The sequence below is a fragment of the Rana temporaria genome, chromosome 1 (assembly GCF_905171775.1).
Source record: "Rana temporaria chromosome 1, aRanTem1.1, whole genome shotgun sequence".
Lineage (NCBI taxonomy): Eukaryota > Metazoa > Chordata > Amphibia > Anura > Ranidae > Rana > Rana temporaria.
The window spans coordinates 485,774,830-485,794,216 of NC_053489.1; the positions used below are offsets into that span (position 1 = coordinate 485,774,830).

General features: G+C 39.4%; 1 protein-coding gene across 2 annotated transcripts in view; it reads right to left on the minus strand.

Annotated features, from left to right (window-relative positions):
• LOC120918466 (bifunctional heparan sulfate N-deacetylase/N-sulfotransferase 4-like) overlaps positions 1-19,387 on the minus strand; it is a 494,123-nt gene that overhangs the window by 77,270 nt on the left and 397,466 nt on the right. For both annotated transcript variants that reach the window (XR_005744379.1, XM_040330064.1), the window contains exon 7: positions 1,722-1,904. Coding sequence is in view for 1 of the 2 variants with exons in the window: in XM_040330064.1 (XP_040185998.1) it covers positions 1,722-1,904 (183 nt within the window). In the remaining variant the exon portion in view is untranslated. The remainder of the gene's footprint in view (positions 1-1,721; positions 1,905-19,387) is intronic.

Below are 19,387 nucleotides of genomic sequence, written 5' to 3' on the forward strand. Positions count from 1 at the left end.
CTTGGGTGTTATATTGTGTTTGTGTGCATTAAATTTTAGTTTAGTATTTTTTTAAGTACACTTTATAAGCAGCTGCACAAATATTGAGCAGCGTAAAAAAAATTGCAATGGCCACCATTTAATTCTCCAGGACCTTTTTCAGAAAATATAAAATGTTTGGTTTTAAATAATCTTCTAAAAAAAATGCTGGCAAATTTTAGCATGTGTGTGGAAAATGTGAAAATTGCCCCTGGCTTCACAGTTTTTTTTTTTTTTTGCAGTACTTCAAATGTATCAGAATCTCTGTTATTGTAACAGGGATTGTCATAGCAAAACTAACCACCTTGACATGAACTTTGCACAGCATACGGTATATCTGAAATAGTACAAGCATCCTGCATAATATTACATCTCAGTCGCAAAAGGGAAACAATGCAATATATACTGCACTGTTTGAAAATACCTAAATGTTGGGAGAAACGCAGACTACACAGCTATGTCTTTGAATTAAAATAACCCAAATAACATATTTTTTTTATTTTTTTTCATACATTTTTTAACAGTTCCATCAGTGTTTTAATGTTATTGGTGTTTTACAGTTAAACTTCAGTTACTCATTGCAGTCCTGGGATAACTGGAGTATCATTACAAATATGCCTTTGCATGATGAGACACTAATGATGAGACTAGTTTCAATATACTGTATAGTTTTTAGTGTGTATATGAATTATTGAATCAGGAGAACTGACAATATATTTTTTCCTGAATATTCTCATGTAGATTTATGTAATATGCAGGGGATCACACATGTTAGGAAACTTGACAGTCAAGAGTCATAAATTATATGATTCTAGGCAGATATTTAAACCTGCCTGTTCAGTTGTAATTTGCATAATGAGAGAGAAAAATATATATATACAGTATGTGTGAATGTTTGTGTGTGAAGTGTCCCTGCTTATCAGGGCCGCCATCAGGGGGGTACAGGCATTACACCTGTAAGGGGCCTGATGGTCCCCAGGGGCCCGGTCGCCCCAACCCCCCACCGCCCCTCCTTTTATTTTTTGTCTGACTTTAGCAACTTGCGGCAGGTGAGAGAAGAGAAGACTTGACTTTGTTTTGTTCGTCAGCGCCAACCCCGTCCCGTCCCGATTATCATCTTGCGGCAGGAGGGAGAAGAGAAGAGATGACACTTTCGTTACCACAACCCCCCCACTTACCATCTTGGTAGGAGAGAGGAGGGCCCCCCCCCCCTCGGTTCTCTGCTCCAGGGGGGCCCTGCCTAAAGCTGTGTAAGGGGCCCCAAAATTTGTGATGGCTGCCCTGCTGCTTATAAAGAAACATCTTACAGACTGTTCAATATCTTTTATTTTCCGCATTAATAATAAATATAACATTGTATTCCATTTAGTCTAAATACAGTTGCTTGGTAATTACTGTAATGCACAGCTTACCAAAATCAATCGATTTGTATTATAGTTCCTTTAATCAATCACAACCTCGTATCTTTATTGTAGGAGTCTGACATGATTTTCAGAGTAATAAAATATTTTGCAGCAGCAGATAAGAATCAGTCCAGCTAATGATAATATATGTATGATGGTTGGAGAAGGAACGTGAATGTGCATAAAATACATATCTGAATAACATAAGGTTCATTTTATTCCTGTGTGCCACTTTACAAATATTTTATGATAATGCCAAAAAAAAAAAAAAAAAATCATTATAACTATTCACAAATATACCTGCCAGAGAGGATCCTTTTGCTCAGGGAAGAGTTCAAAATATTTATGAGCTAGTTGTAGTGGTGGTAAAGTTTTCAGTTTTAAATTGGTCCAAGTTTGTACAAAGTTAGCAAGATTAACAAATGTGTACAATCCAAGGCGGTCATTCCCATAATTAGACAAGTGGGTCATAAAGATGCTGATCTGTAAAAGAGAGAGAGAGAGATGTTTAGACGTGACAAGAACTGATTACTGCCTGTGACCAATAGATGGCAGTAGCAGTCCTGTAAAAGAACAACAAAAAAAAAAAACACAACTTGGCTGTCATAAGCACATCTATCTGGTTTAATGAATTCTCTCTACAATTTACAGAATCTGAGACTTCCTGGGTGTGAAAATACACTTACATAAGGCAGCTGTACCACATATACTCATATTCCCAAATTTATAGCTGTCTGTAAGTAACAGAATCTGAAAGTTTGCCAAATAAGTGAAATATGCAATTAAATAATTGACACATAATAAATGGAATTTACTTTTCCAATTATTAGAAACGATATTTAAACAAAGTGTGACAATACAAGGTAACTATAGTAGTATTTTTTTTTTTAATAGCCAAGTGGCTCTGAGTTCCCTAATTAGGGGTGAGCTCTCAGTCCAGTCCAAACATAGATTCAGACAAACCTTTGCATGTTTAGGCATTCCTCCGAACATTTGACTTTTTAGCTTGTTCTGTGGGAGCTGAATGTCATATATAGTAGTGGAGTTCTACAGCTACATTCAGGGCAGCCATCAGAAATGTTTGGGCTCCTTACACAGCTTTAGGCATGCTCCCCCCTCCCCCCGAGCCTGACCAAATCTGCACACTGGCCACCTCCCCTTCTACGCACTCAGCCCCCCCTAATCCTGTATATATGTCAGCCCACCCACACACCTGTATATACAGTATGCCAGCCCCCCCCACACACACCTGTATATATGGCAGCCCCTCACATACACAAACCTGTAAACACACAAAGCTCTGTTCCCTCCCTGTACACAAATGCCCCCCCTCCATTTCCCTCACAGCCCCTTCTTGTAAAGAAGGTCTTTCCACCTAGTCCCAGCTAATTTTCACAAAGCTGACATGTTGCTGAGAAGCACAGTACAGATCACACGAGGGGTGCACATGCACATAATAGCCATGGGTGGCAGTAAATAGCTCAATGACACGAGAACAGCAGAAGCTGTGAAATAGTTTCTGTAATGCACAGCATGGTTGCCCTTCACCCGTCCTGCCTTCTTCTGGCCTGGGCGGGCCCCTCGGGTCATGGGGGCCCCTACAGCTGTGACGGCTGTACCCCCTGATGGCAGCTCTGGCTACTGTATATGACAGCTCTCACTGTCAGAGTTTGTTAAGGAAGCCAACACCTGCTTCACCCGTAGCCATACTGTACCTCCCATCTTTTTCAGATGGGAATATTAGTTAAAACCATAGGTGCTTTTTTTTTTTTTTTTAACCACTACTATTTCTTTATACTGGCTTTTGAAATTTACAAATGCAGCAACTTAGAAATTGGATGAAAGGTTTAGCACTGGGAAACACTTTTTGAAAAATAAAAAGTAAATTTTATATACAACTATATAGATCAGATCAAAATAAGGGACAGATGAGGAGAAAAGAGGGACAGAGGGTTCCAAATCAGGGACAGTCCCTCAGAGACAATTGGGAGCTATGCCCTTAGCAACCAGTGATGTCACCTGGTCCCATTAATTTGTTAATCGGGAATACCCAGCCATATACACAAAGGGGCAAGAATATTGTTGGCATTGCTGACTGTATGGCCAAATAGCCATATTTGGGCAATAACATATACCAATTATGGCCATTTATGACCAATTATGGCCATGGCCAAATTTGGTCAATGACATCACTGTGTATACCCCATCCCTTTGTTTGCATTGAGTTGTGGGGACAAAAGTTGTTATTTGTGGCGAGTCAATGTTTTTTTTTATGAGTTTTTGGACATTGTTCATAGTGATTGATGATGGATCTGCGTCACTGGATGATGTGATTGGCAATAGATTTACGTTGTGGATTTTTTTTTAAGATGGGACTTGTCAAAAGTTTGTATCTTTAATTACACATTTGTTTGTGAATGAATTAGGGTACCATATACTCCATATTCATGCTTGTGAGGGAATATCTGGGGGCCCAACTATTTTAAAGAAGGCTTATGCCGCATACACACGATCGGAAAACCGTGGATTTTTTTTCCGACAAAATTTTGGCTCAAACTTGTGTTGCATACACAAGGTCACACAAAATTCCAACCGACATGAACGCGGTGACATACAACACTACAACGATCCGAGAAAAATTAATTTCAATGATTCCGATCATGCAAAAAATTCATTCAGAGCATGCATGGTTTTTGCACGTCGAAATTGCATACAGAAGATCGGAATTTACAAGAACTTTTCCAGTCTGAAAAATTGAGAATCAGCTCTCAAATTTTTGCCATCGTAAATTCCGACAGAAAAAGTCCGATGGGGCCTACACACGGTCGGAATTTCCGACCAAAAGCTCACTTCGAACTTTTCCTGTTGGAAATTTTGATTGTGTGAACGCGTCATTAGAGATTCTGATAAGCCCCCAGTCCCACAGACCTACACAACCACGGGTCAGATTGTGGGGAAGAGGCCCCTGCCCTCATTAACATGTGGACATGGCTTTGTGCCAGAGGGGTCCCACTTGGCAAGGTATCTCCTTGTGTTAATTACATGTGGCTTGATTGACGATGGCTTTTTTATAAAATAAAGTATTTGTCAAAAACTTGTTAATTGTTTTTATTACTTTTTGTACACTTTTTTTGAGAATTGGTAGGGGTACTATGTACCTCATACTCATTCATATGGGGGGGGTGGGATCTGGGAGCCCCCTTGTAATAGGGGCCTTTCAGATTCCAATAAGGCCCCCACCCGCAGACCCCTACAACCACCGGTCACGGTCAACATGGGGACAAGGTGCCTCAAAGCACCCACCCCCCATGTTGAGGGCATGTGGCTTGGTATGGTTCAGGAGGGGGGATGGCGCTCGCTCACCCCCCTTTTCCTGACCTGCCAGGCAGCATGCCCGGATAAGGGTCTGGTATGGATTATGGAGTGACCCCACGCCACTTTAAAAAAAGAAAGAAAATGGGAATGGGGTTCACTTTCAAATCCATACCAGATCCAAAGGGTCTGGTATGGAGGGGGGGGACTCTATGCCTTTTTTTCTTTATTTTTTAACTGCCACAAATTTTTTTTTATTATTAAGCTGTCAGTGGGGAAACCCATTAACAGCTGATGACTCATCAGTCGTTAAGGATTTTGCGGCCGGCTTCTCGGCCCTGCTCCTTGACAACAAGCTTACACTGTGCCCAAATAGGGCAAATAGTTCACTGTGCATTGCAGGGTGTTTGTTGGAGCGAACACCCTGCAAATTTGGGTGTTCTGCGAACGGCTGAATAGACAAAAGTTCTGCCCAAACATGCTCAGGCTGAACCGTTCTCCCATACCTACATTATTGGAGGCAGAAAGGTGAACTAATTTTATTGCTTAACTGAAGCAGAAATCACCAATCTGACTGTAGTGGTTGCTGACCCCAGATCGCCACCGTTACATCATAGAAAAAGAGAAACGGCCACACACCACTCAATGCAGATACTCATGCTTTATTCCATATGAACCAGAGACAACGCAAGTGACACCAGATCTGATCTAGTGTCACCTGTATTGTCCCATGTTCATATGGAATAAAGCACAAGTATCTGCATTGAGTGGTGTGTGGCAATTTTTCTTTTCCCCTAGAGCCCACAAACTATGATATATATATGAAAATTGATTAATCCTGATGTTCTGGGGAAACACTCATGCAGCCCCAGACCATGACACTCCCACCACCATAGATAAGATTTGAACCTCTCAGGTTAAGAAAAGAGTACAAAGGGGTTAGAGGTGTACCATCATCCTAGTATCGAAGATAAAATTGACGGGTTCAGGGAATCCCCAGAAACCCTGAAAGCCGACAGACAATGAGTGGGCGGGGAGGACTATACCGCTACGGGGTAAAGTGTTTATACTCAACCAGAGTGATACAAAAGAGTAATTTTTAAAAAGATTTATTCACAAAATATACATAAAAAATATATTTTAAAAGGAACAGACAATAAATTTAAAATACAGTACATATACAGCGATTAGGTCACCAGATGTGCAATCCCTTCAGAAATGAGGAGGGGGTACGGGTGGACCAGAAGCGCCATGAGACAAACAGTCTCGGGTCTCGACTAGTTTCGCGATTTATTAATCGCTTCGTCAGGAGACGATCTATGGGCACAGTGTCCGGGTCTCCCAGCAAAGTCCTAGAGCGATCAACACTTGGGGGTTCACAAAAGGAAAATCCTAGAAAAGACCTGGTTACCCAAAAGGGCGTATCAAGGTAATAAAGAGGGGGTCCCAGGACTGGTAGTCCCGTAAGATGAGAACGCACAAAGCGTTTACTAGTGAGTGTGAGATAGTAAACAGCCACGGGAAGCTTGAGTGAAACAAAGTTACCGGTTCACTGGTTCAGAGGCAGCATTTACTACTTCTATGTACATGGTGATGCACATGTCCTGGAACCCTGGCTCAAATGCCGAAGCTGACAAAGCGATTAATAAATCGCGAAACTAGTCGAGACCCGAGACTGTTTGTCTCATGGCGCTTCTGGTCCACCCGTACCCCCTCCTCATTTCTGAAGGGATTGCACATCTGGTGACCTAATCGCTGTATATGTACTGTATTTTAAATGTATTGTCTGTTCCTTTTAAAATATATTTTGTATGTATAATTTGTTATTCATATATCATTACAGCCTTATCATTCACCCCTACATGGCTCAAGCATAGTATGCTGCAAAAAAACACACTTTATTTACTGGGTCATATAAAAATCACTATTATTAGGCACTTTGTTTTATATATCATTTGATAACTATTAGGCCTCTTTCACATTGAGGAGTTTTTCAGGCGGTACAGCGCTAAAAATAGTGCTGCTAACCCGCCTGAAAAACTCCTTCACTGCAGACTTAATGTGAAAGCCCGAGGGCTTTAACACTGAGGCGATGCGCTGGCGGGAGACAAAAAAATCTCCTGTCAGCAGCATCTTTGGAGCAGCATGTATACCGCTCCTTCACCGCTCCTTCCCATTGAAAACAATGGGAAACCGCGGCAATACCGCCTGCAATACGCCACTATAGAGGCGCATTGCGGGTGGTATTAACCCATTATTGGCCGCTAACGGGGGGTTAATACCGCACCGCTAGCGGCTGATTCCCGCGGCAATCCCGGCGGTATAGCGCCGCTATTTTTAGCGGCGTTATACCGCCACCGCGGCTCTGCTTTTCACTAATGATCTCTCAGTTTTTCATCCCTGCAAATTGACAGATTGTTCCTTTGGTACAGAGCTCTGTATTGTTTACCAACACAAAGCTCTGGGCTGTGATTGCACACAGCCGATCAGCAGGCCCCAACCATGAATAATTGGCTGGGACTTGCTGACAGGTTTCCTCTTTGAATGTACATTGCATACGTGCACCCTAAACCCAGAAGTAGGCACCAGATACACCACTTTGCCAGGAGTCGGACGGTCGGAAAGTGGTTATATAAAAAAAAATTCCACTCTCCCAAAGAAAATCATGAAGGCCAAAATGTTTGGTTGATATTGTCTGAATTCCTCAAACAATATATATTGCTGTAAATAGGTTACGCCCCTACCTTAATACTGAACTATAGTTTTTATACAATTCTAAATTAAACATAAATCAGTAGTAAATAAAGCACATGAATACTGAAAAAAAGAAAAATCACGGTCAACATAAAAAGCAATACACTGTGCATGTAAAATAGAAAATGGTGGATTTGCTGAGGACAAATAGACGGTGGATTTTGCAAGTGCAGTTGCGCCCATTTTTCCTTCAACTTAGTGAATGTTGTGAAGTTTTACTTTTAAAAGAATACCCAGGTGCAAGAAAAATAAACAACATCATTTTTGCTTGCACATGATTGGATGATGGAAATCAGCAGAGCTTTTCCATATTTACTAAGCTCTGGGGAAAATGGGTGCAACTGCACAGTCTATTTGCCTGTAAATACACCCCAATGTATCTGTTATGCCGCATACACACCATCACTTTATGTGATGAAAAAAAAACGAAATTTTCTGTGAAGTAAAAAACTACGTTTTTGAAACTTCAATTTTCAAAGACGAAGTTGCCTACACACCATTGTTTTTCTCACAATGTTCTAGCAAAGCGAGGTTACGTTCACCACGTTTTTCCATTGAAGCTCGCTTCTGGGCATGCGCGGGTGTAAAAACGTCTTTTTAAACAACGTTTTTTGCTACACACGGTCAATTTCTGTGAAGTAAAAAACAACGTTTTGAAAAACGACACATAAAATTGAAGCATGCTTCAATTTTTTTTGGTCGTTTTTTACAAGACATAAAACAACATTTTCCCCCACACACGGTCATTTAAAGTGACGTTTTTAAAAACTTCGTTTTTTTTCATCACATAAAGTGATGGTGTGTACGGGGCATTAGACTTCATTCAAAAAAATATTTCATAGCTATTTAATGTATGACCTACATTTTAATTTATATCACACAGGGGTGCACACATTTCCGTGTTCTACTTTTCTAACTCAACAAAAAAGAAACAGTTGTTGCATCCCTTGTAGTTAGCATTAGTTAGCATTAGTTTACCAAAAATAAATTATGGTAAATTGTCTCAATTGACCTTTTTTGCCCATCAGTATGAATGTTTGAATTTGTTAGAAACGGTTTCTCTTTCCCAGTGCTTTATATTGAAGTGGGATTCCCTAGTGTTCATCCCAAAGAAGCACAGACTGTAAACAACATACCACAAACAGGCCTGTCCCTCATTTAGTTTAATGCTTTCCTATGCAGTACACCAACAGCCTAGAGCAGCTTTCCTGTTCAGGATTTATGGTCAGAAACTATTTCTGTTATCATGTTGATGGTTAGTAGTACACTGTATATCTATGAAAGATAAGTTTCAAAAGATTCTAGCTTGTTATATTTGCTATCCTTTAAAAACACAGGGGTTTATTTACTAAAAATGGAGCGTGCAAAATCTGGTGGAGCATGGTAGCCAATCAGCTTCTAACTTTCTAACTGAAAAAAACAAAACTGAAAGTTGATTGGTTTCTATACAGAGCTGCACCAGATTTTGCACTCTCCAATTTTAGTAAATTAATCCAACAGATTCAATCAAGGTATCTTTTATCTAGTTCTGAAATTCAGATTACACAATAACATACTGTATAGAATAAATGCAAAATATGATTTTTGATGTTTTTCTTGGAGATTTGTTCAGCATAGTGCAGCAGGCAATATCAATGAAGCCTATGTAGAGCATGCACAATAATATACTCTAGAACAGGGGTGTCAAACTCAATTTCATCGTGGGCATTATGATTATCCTCAAAAGGGCCGGTTGTATCTGTAAGATTAGATGTCCAGCACATCCCCTCCCCTTACACTAGATGTCAAGAGCCACCCCACCATCAGCAGTTGAGTCCCCCACTCTCCCTTACATCACAGTGCACCCCCTTTCCTTATGCTGCTGCTGGGAAGAAGCTGAACACATTGCTTGAAAGCAGAAAGTAGGGGTTTAGAGGAGGACCAGAGGAGGGCTAGAGCTCTGCTGCAGCTACAGGAGAGGTGCAAGGGCCACAGTGTTTGACACCTGTGCTCTAGAAAGTTCAACATTCAAAAAGAAAAAAAAGAACATGGTTCTTAACCTCCCTGGCGGTATGATCATTTCAGAAAAAAGGTGCTGAAAGCGGTACAATTATTTGCAAGGAAATTTGGCGTTTTATACTGTAGGCCTGTAATTCTTATGAATAACTCACTTAAATCTGTCCAAACAAGAGTCTAGTAGGCATCCCGGGTATGACATTTTTTTAAAAACAAAATTATAAATTATAATATAATAAATAATTATAAATAATTATAACAAATAATAATATAATTATAATAAAAATTATTCAATAATGTAATCAACTCAAAATCACTGAAATTTGCTCAGTTGCAGAATTGTCGCTGTCATTACTTTTATTTTTTTATGACGAATTTCCCCACAAATCGCTATCGCACAATTCTGCAAGTGATTATAATTTATTATCGCTGTTTTCTAGCTGCTCTAAAACCATTTTTGACATAAAGGGACACTTTTGGTTGCTATGGACAATCTACAGTTTGCAGGCAGAAAGAACAGTTTTTATTATATAAAAGAACATGTAGGACACTGGGCAGACCACTAGGGACAAGGGGTGTGTGTATTTTTACATACAGTACTGTAAACTATAAGATTACAGTATACTGTATGTAAGGTGTTTGTTTACCTTTTTGAATTTGGCACTGTTTCTCAGCTCCCGTGCGTCGTAACGTCGCAGGGAACGGAGTTCGGCGGCACACAGAGGCACTGTGTGAATCGAGCGAGGTACCGCTCGCTCACACAGCGCGGTGGCATCGCTGGATCCAGGGACAACGTAAGTAAACCAGGCCTGTGGATCCAGAGAGGCGAGCCCGAGTCTGACTCAGGGTTTACCGATCGTAGTTGAAAAATGTAACCCTGAGTCAGACTCGGGAATACCGCCGGGGGGGGGGGGTTAAAAATCATATAAACAATCCAGAAGCCTCTGCTTTCTCAATGGAAATTGAATTTTAAGTTAGCTGGCCTTACAGGTGTCAGGCTGAGGTTGATTTTAGTTTCTATTCTTGACCCGGGTTCAGAACTTAGAAGCAAAGCTTGGGTGTCCTTTTATGAAAGTGTGGTAAAATACCGCTTTTCAGTTCTGAGGCATTCTCAGGGTAGATCACTCTCCTCTGAGTGCCTGTATATGAAACTTTGTAGATCGGTTCTCATGTTGAGATGAGGAGCGATCTACAAATGGCTGGAAAATCCTGAGAACTGCTTCTCTCACTGGAATCTCGTGTGATGTAGCAGGATTACAGTATGAGGAAGTGAAAAATACAAAGGTTGAACATGAATCAGCACACATTATACATCACATATTAATAAAATAATAAAGTTACATTCCCACAAAACAATATACATTAACCTAATTATTAAAAAACATTGTTTTTATCAATATTTAAAGCTCATACTATTTAAATGTGAATGGTGTATAGTATATGAATGGAATCCGCATATCTAATGCAGCTTTACACCATTCATATAAAAGAAAAATACATTTATAATCATTAAATATTTTTTTTTAATAAAGTATACAAATATAAACCCGTATAACTATAATAGAACAGTCCATGTGTAAAACATATTTTAAGGTTTACGATTTTTTTGTTACTAATAAATTAGAAATGATATAACAATGACTTTAATAATAGCATTTTAATGCAGGTAGAATATATATATATATATATATATATATATATATATATATATATATATATATAAAATAATAATAAATATATATATATATATATATATATATATATATATATAAAATATTTTTTTTATATATATATATATATTTTTTTTTTTATATATATATATGTATATATATATATATATATATATATATAGATGGATATATACGTATAAAAATAAACACACATACATACATATATATATATATATATATATATATATATATATATATACACACACATACATATATATATATATATATATATATATATAGATAGATATATAGATACATATATATAGATAGATATATAAACACATATACATACACTATAAATTCCTAACCTGCTAATTTTGGGGTATGTAATAGTGGGGAAGATGTGTTCTGACTGTATGGGCTCCTTTTTCCTCCACAATACTCAGCCAACTTCGCGCTTCTCTCTCTGATTCTCCACCTCTGAGATGGTGAATCAGAAAGTGAGAATTCTGTCACAGATCGCCAGTGAGGTTCTGAGATCGCACCTTCATAAACTGGCCGTTTCTGTGATAGCCAGTTACAGATTCTCACTGTGCTGAGGTAATCAGTGGAGAACATGTTCTCAGCTGATTACCTCAGCTTCATAAACTGTGTATGACCTGAGATCAGCGGTGAGAGTCGGGATCGCCGCTGATCTCACTTTCATAAAAGGATACCTTAATGTTTTAGAGACAGGAGTTTTAAGAGTTATTTGGGCTTTTCCATGAAACCTGAGCACTTAAGAATCTATTATTCAAATATTTTTCTTCAGACTTGAAAAATACATATATATTTGTATATGCTGCTTCTGCTGGCTGTTGGCTGACAATTATTTTACTGTTGCATCCAGTTGATGAGCACAATGCATGTATTATTATTTTTACCAGAAAACAAGAAAGATGGTCTATTCCACACATATGTATCACATCTTATAGCATACGGTGACACAATAATGTCCACTAATCTTAAGTGCTCAGGTGGCTCTGAGAAAGGACAATCCAGTGACTCACATACTCACAATAAATGATTTTGAGGACTGTAAGAAAAGTAGCTCTAGCAGCTGGAAACACAGCAGCAGTGTGAAGAAAACTCCCAAACTTGTTCAAAGTCACATCCTCATTCATCACAGCCAAGTTCCTGACATCATCAACTGGAGAGATTATTTGTCTTGTACAGTTATAGCAGTTTGATAAATTTCATACTTTGACTTTGAACTGAGGTGCCAATTTATCTTACACTTTCCACACACAATTCTTCTAAGTACATGTTTATCTTCATCATAGTCTCCACTACATCCCAATTTTGCTCCTAGCTGTATTCCTGCTGAAAGTGAAAGCAGCTATGGTGATGGTTACTCAAGGCAGGTTATAGAAGAGATGACTGAAATTCAAAAAATTTGAAGCTCTTGGACACTAGTGTTGAGCAGAATACGCCATATTCGATTTTGCGATATATCTCGAATATATAGTCGAATATTCGAGATATATTCGCTAAATTCGAATATTCGTGATATTTTATCGAAATGAAATGATTGCGATTTTTCGCTATTGCGAATGCGAAAATAATTGCAAATTTTCGATAACTGCGGTAGGAGCACTCTGATTGGCTCAGAATATTCTTGATATTTTTTCGAAATTTCGCAAAATGCGAATGCGATATTTACTGCGCAATTTCGACAAATGCTGTAGGAGCACTCTGATTGGCTCAGAATATTCTTGATATTTTACAATACAAAATAATTGCGAATATTCGGCAAATGCAGAAGGAGCACTCTGATTGGCTCAGAATATTCTTGATATTTTACAATACAAAATAATTGCGAATATTCGGCAAATGCGGAAGGAGCACTCTGATTGGCTCAGAATATTCTTGATATTTTACAATACAAAATAATTGCGAATATTCGGCAAATGCGGAAGGAGCACTCTGATTGGCTCAGAATATTCTTGATATTTTACAATACAAAATAATTGCGAATATTCGGCAAATGCGGAAGGAGCACTCTGATTGGCTCAGAATATTCTTGATATTTTACAATAGAAAATAAAAAGTGTTTTGCATTGGTGGTGATTCTTTACTCTATCCATCTGTCACAGCCGTTTGTCAATCAAACACCTTGAAGATTGAACACGTTCATGCTGCATGCTTTGGACTTTTTTTCACTTCACATATCAAAGACATTTTTATGAAAGATTATTTTTCTATTATTGGGACTATATTTCTTTATATATTTGTTTCACTGTGTATTTCACAAGTTATTTGCGCTTGCTTATTTTATAATTTGCCCACATGTCTTGTCACTAGACATATTTTCTATTCTTGTAGAGCGACTCCATTTTCTGTCTTGTATTAATTTATGTTGTATAACATTTTTGAGTTGCTGCTGTATTCTCCCCTTTTTTTAAGGTATGCGCAATTTTTTCCTTCTTACAAAAAAAAATAATATCAAACATACAAATATTCATAACAGAAACATTCACAAAGCCCCCATCTTTTGCATCAGAGACAATCAGAGTTCTCCTACCACAGTTATCGAAAATTTGCAATCATTTTCGCATTCGCATTAGCGAAAATTCGCAATTTTTTTTTTTCAATTCGGCAACATAAAAGGATCGCCTCAGCTTAGCTACTCGGCCCAGGGTCTCTAATCATACCAGCAATGCTTTTAGACGTCGATAGGATGTGATCTGTTTTAAAAATCAAATTGAAAAAATGCGAATATTCGGAATTGCGAATATTCACCGCGAAATTCGAAATATATCGCGAATACTCGAATATGCCATATTCGAGCCGAATATTCGCAATACGAATATTCGTGAGCAACACTATTGGACACTAAAGAACTAGACAAAATTAAGAACGAAAGTGTTGAAGCTCAAACAACTGTCTTTGTTGGTGTGGACAGTTAATATTGTTTTGATGCCTATTGAAAAACTAGATAGCAGATGGACGATGGTAGGCAAAGAACCCTTTATGCCTCTCTTTATATTTTCTCTAGTACAATAGGACATGCCTTATTTTGAGTTAGGTGATGATGTAAATTCAGGAGTTAGGTTTTGAACAAGATAAGCCATGACAACATATCACCAAAAGTTTAAAAAATGTATTCCAAAGCAGGGCAACTTCTAAGGTAAGTAGAACTGACAACTCACAGTATCAGACTGGTAACAATTGCTTGCTTTGGGATTTCAGAGAATGTTGATGGCTATGCATGAGGATCACCATACCTTTTCCAGCAAAGGCTGAGCCCTTGCAATTTTTCCATGGATTTGCAGTCTTTACAGCATAGGACATACTATGGAAGAAGCACTTGGACTTTTGAAAAGGGCATATTTCTAATTAGTCCACTAGAGCAGTGGTCTCCAAACTTATCAAACAAAAGGCCACTTTATTGTCCTTCAGACTTGAGAAAGGGCCGGATTGTGGCCAGTGGGTGCAGAAAATGTCCCGGGCCCAGCACCAGTAAGAATAAATGTGGCCTCAGGGTTGGTTGTCAGTAGGAGGAGTAGGGCCCCTATCAGTAGGAGGAATAGTATCCCATCATTGATATCTGTAGAAGAAATAGTGCCCCCTTGTTGGTGTCAGTGAAAGGAATAGTGCCTCATATCAGTTGGAGGAATAGTACCCCAAGGGCCGCATAAAGACTAGAAAAGGGCCACATCCATGCACTAGAGGATAAAAACTACATCATCAATGTTTTCAGATTTATCCCCACAATGACCAGTGGCAAAGAACTTTAAGCATCTGCTGTAGATGATGTAGAGAGAGGGATAGGACATACAATCTAAAATATAGCTATATGTACTGAATACTATGCATTGTCAGCCTGACTCCAATCAGGCAAGCTACATATTTTTCCCTTAGAATAGTAATTTAGGGAAAATAGCATTTAAGGATAGGAAACATAAATATCTCTTTGTAATCAGCTTGCCTGCCAACTAAACATTCATCTACGTGTGGTGCGATCTCTTCCCTGCTAACTATTTTAAGCTTTATTGAGATATTTATGCAAAGTGTTTACTCTTAAGGGGTAATACTGAGCCCCCACAAATTTCCTAATCAAGCTATCTCTGAGTTGCATTCTAAAGTCACCAATACTTTGGTGCAACATATGTAGAGTTTAAAGTTCAGAAACAGAGCTCAGTGGCACACAGGGACACTGTTAATCGAGCGAGGAGACACCGCTCGATCACACAGCGCGGTGGCGTCGCAGGATCCAGGGACAAGGTAAGTAAACCAAGCCTGTGGCTGCTGCGAGGCGATCCCGAGTCTGGCTCGGGGTTACCGCTTTTGGCAATGAAATACCACCCCGAGCCAGCTTCGGGAATACTGCCAGGGGGTTAACAAACTGTGAATAGTCGATTGTTAAGGAGCTGGTGGCCGCCGCATTTTTAGCAACCAATGAGTCACCTTGTCCCCATGGGGCTGCTCACTCACCCCCCACCCCCTTTCCTGGCTTGCCGGGCTGAATGCTCGGATAAGGGTCTGGTATTGATTTTGGGGGGCCCCAAGCTAATTATTTTATAATTTTGGCGTGGGGTTCCCCTAAAAATCCATACCAGACCCTAAGGGCCTGATATAGATTGCGGGGACCCCACACAGTTTTTTTTTCAATTTTTTTCTTTATAATTTTCCTAGCAATTTATTTTTTTACATTTAGCTGTCAGTGGGGAACTCCACTGACAGCTGATGACTAATCAGCTGATGACTAATCAGTTGTTAAAGACACAGTGGCCTCCTACTCCTTAACAACTATTCACAGTTTGTTAAGAAGAAAATAAAAAAACACATGAAAACCGCATGCAAAAACACATCAAAATATTGTGTTCAAAAACACATTGCTAAATGCGCCATAAAACCGCATCAACCGCAACTGCATAGATGTGAACCTAGAGTCAAACATTATTCTAAACTGTTTTCAAGAAATTTTAGCCTATATTTTGGCAAACATAACACTTAAATACAAAAAAGTGCATCAAAAGAAAAAGAAAATAGCCCTGAAAGACTTTATATCAAGCACAGTTAGATAAGACTAAAGAACATTTGTGAAAGTGTTAGTTTCCAAAACCTGCTAACTGTTCTGGTTATGATGGGTGAGGAGTATTAAACCTGGTGCACATAAAGGGCCAGATTCACAGTGAGAGTACGCTGGCGTATCTACTGATACACCGGCGTACTTTCAAATTTGCCACGTCGTATCTTTAGTTTGAATCCTCAAACCAAGATACGACGGCTTCTGGCTTCGATCCGACAGGCGTACGGCTTTGTACGCCTTCGGATCGTAGGTGCAATACTTCGGCGCCCGCTGGTTGGAGTTTGTGTCGTTTTCAGCGTCGGGTGTGCTAATTAGCTTTTTCCGTCGATCCACAAAGGTATGCGCGGTCGTCGCATTCTCTTACTTCGTCACTAGTCGGCTTTTCCCGGCGTATAGTTAAAGCTGCTATTTTGTGGCGTATAGATAGACTTGCCATGTTAAAGTATGGCCGTCGTCCCCGCGTCAAATTTTGAATTTTTTTTTTTGCGTAAGTCGTCCGTGAATAGGAAAGGACATAACTCACGTCTACGTTCAAAAAATGACATCGGTGCGACGTCATTTCGCGCAAAGCACGGCGGGAAATTTCGAAACGGAGCATGCGCATTTCAATCGGCATGGGGACGCGCTTCATTTAAATGAATCACGCCCCCTACCCGTCCAATTTTAAATACGCGCCGAGAAATACACTACGCCGCTGTAACTTACGGCGCAAAATCTTCCTGGATTCGAAATTCCGCCAGGTAAGATACGGCGGCGTAGCGTATCTCTGATACGCTGCGCCAGGGCAATTCTTTGTGAATCTGGCCCAAAGTGACTAATCTAATTAGTAAATAAATGCTAAGAGGTATAATTATAAAGGATTTGCTGGCAGTTCAGCAAATAAGTTACTGTATTTATCGGCATATAACATGCACAGGCATATATCATACATATTCATTTTAAGAGGGAAGTTTCAGGGAAAAAAAATAATTGTAAATAAAGAACTTTGAAGCAAAATAAGGGCCAGTGCCTATCAATGCAGCCTGATCAATGTCCATCTGCAGCTTCACAATTTCCCATTAATGCAGCTTAAATAAATGCACATCTTCAGTCTCACCATTGCCCATAAATGCAGCTTAATCAATGCCAATCTGTAGCCTCACAATTGCCCATCAATGCAGCTTTATTAATGTCCATCTGCAGCCTCCCCATTGCCATGAATGCAGCCTGATCAATGCCCATCTCAGGGAGGGGGCAGGATGAGCGCCGTCAGATCACATACAGCAAGAATCTCCTGTTTACTCGGTGGCCTCTTCAATTTTAAGTCCCGCCTCCTGAACCGACTTCTATGATAGACAGAACACTGGTCCAATGCCGGCCCAGGAGATGGGACTTCCTAGTAGAGGCTGCTGAGTAAACAGGAGATTTTTCACTGTATGTAATCTGACGGCACTCCCCCTTCTCCCCTAGGCAGCCCAAATTGCAGGATCGGTGTATAACACGCACACACTATTTGCAACCGATTTGCAGGGTGAAAAAGTGAGTGGTATACGCCAATAAATACAGTATTTACAACAATTTGCCCTTCTAACATTGGGCTATAGTCATCTGCTATTTAATGCCCACATTTACTCTTTTTATAATAGGGTGAATGTGTTCCAGACAAATGTGGACAACAAGTCATCTTTTCAGTAAGCTGTAAAAAAAAAAAAAAACTTTAGACTGGGATAACAAATTTGCTGTCTAGAGCTCACCGTACTGCTGAACTGTCTTACTAAAGTTATTTTTACACTGTGGAGGTGTTACTAAAACTGGGGCACACCAATTAACTTCTAACTTCAGCTTTTTCAGTTAAACTTTGACAATAAAACCTAGAAGCTGATTGGTTACTATGCACAATTTCACCAGATTCTAGGTGCTTCAGGTTTAGTAAATCTCTCCCACTGTTTTCTGGTTTAACACCTCTTACCCACATGCCCGGTGAACTGTTTCCAAAATCAATTTACTGTACCAGGGAGGGAGGAGACCACTTACTTGTTAAAAGCACAGGCTTTCTAAGGCCTCGTACACACGATAGGTTAACCAGAGGACAACAGTCCAAACCGATCGTGTGTAGGCCCCATAGGATAAAAAAATGGCAACTTGCTTTAAAATTTAACCGATGGATTGCTAACCGATAGGTCAAATCCGATCGTTAGTACGCACAACCATCGGTTAAAAATCCACGCATGCTCAGAATCAAGTCGACGCATGCTTGGAAGCATTGAACTTTTTTCAGCACGTTGTTGTGTTTTACGTCACCGCGTTCTGACACGATCGATTTTTTAACCGTGGTGTGTAGGCGCGACGGACCATCAGTCAGATTCATCGGTTAACCTATGACAACGGTCCGTCGGTCCGTTCTCATCGGATGGACTGATCGTGTGTACGCGGCTTAACTCAAATACATTTTATAGTAAGCACATGAAAATGTGCTTTAAAAAAAAAGAGTAAGCATGTTGACCAGTGAATTTTGAGTGATTTTGGCCATATGTTGTTGAGTGAATCTTACACAATGTCATTTATAAATATACCCCAAGTCTATAATAACCATTATGTTTTGAATACTTTCTCCCACATCACCCCTGTTAATGATACAGAGGCCTATATTTCTGTTCATATGTTTCACTGATTTATGCCCAAATGGAGTTGGTCCAGTCAAAGACATTTTTTTCACTTTTGTTTTAGAATATTCCCTTTAAAGATACTATCCCAGGGCACCAGGAACAGAGTTTATTCATGGCAATTGGCATGCAAAATGGACCTCCTGCTATGCTGATACCTGCCCATTAACAGTTGGTCCTTCAACAGGAAAAAATGTTTTTCATTTTGCATCCAGTAAATAGGTATGGGTAGCAGAGGTAACACTATTTGTGACTGGACCTTCCTCCTGAAACTCCAGCCTGATACTGACAGGCATAGGTCTGGTATTAGCAGAAGCTGGCGGCCTACATAATCACGAAGCTAGTGTGCCTGATGCACACTGGGTCTGATGGACCAACTGTGATTTTCTTGTTGAATATGCAAACCACAATTGTTTAAATTATTTTTATTATGTTTTTACAAGTAAAAAAAGTCTTACATACTTTGCAAAAAAAACAGTCATTCAAAAGGACACAAAACATTCTCAAATGACATAAAAA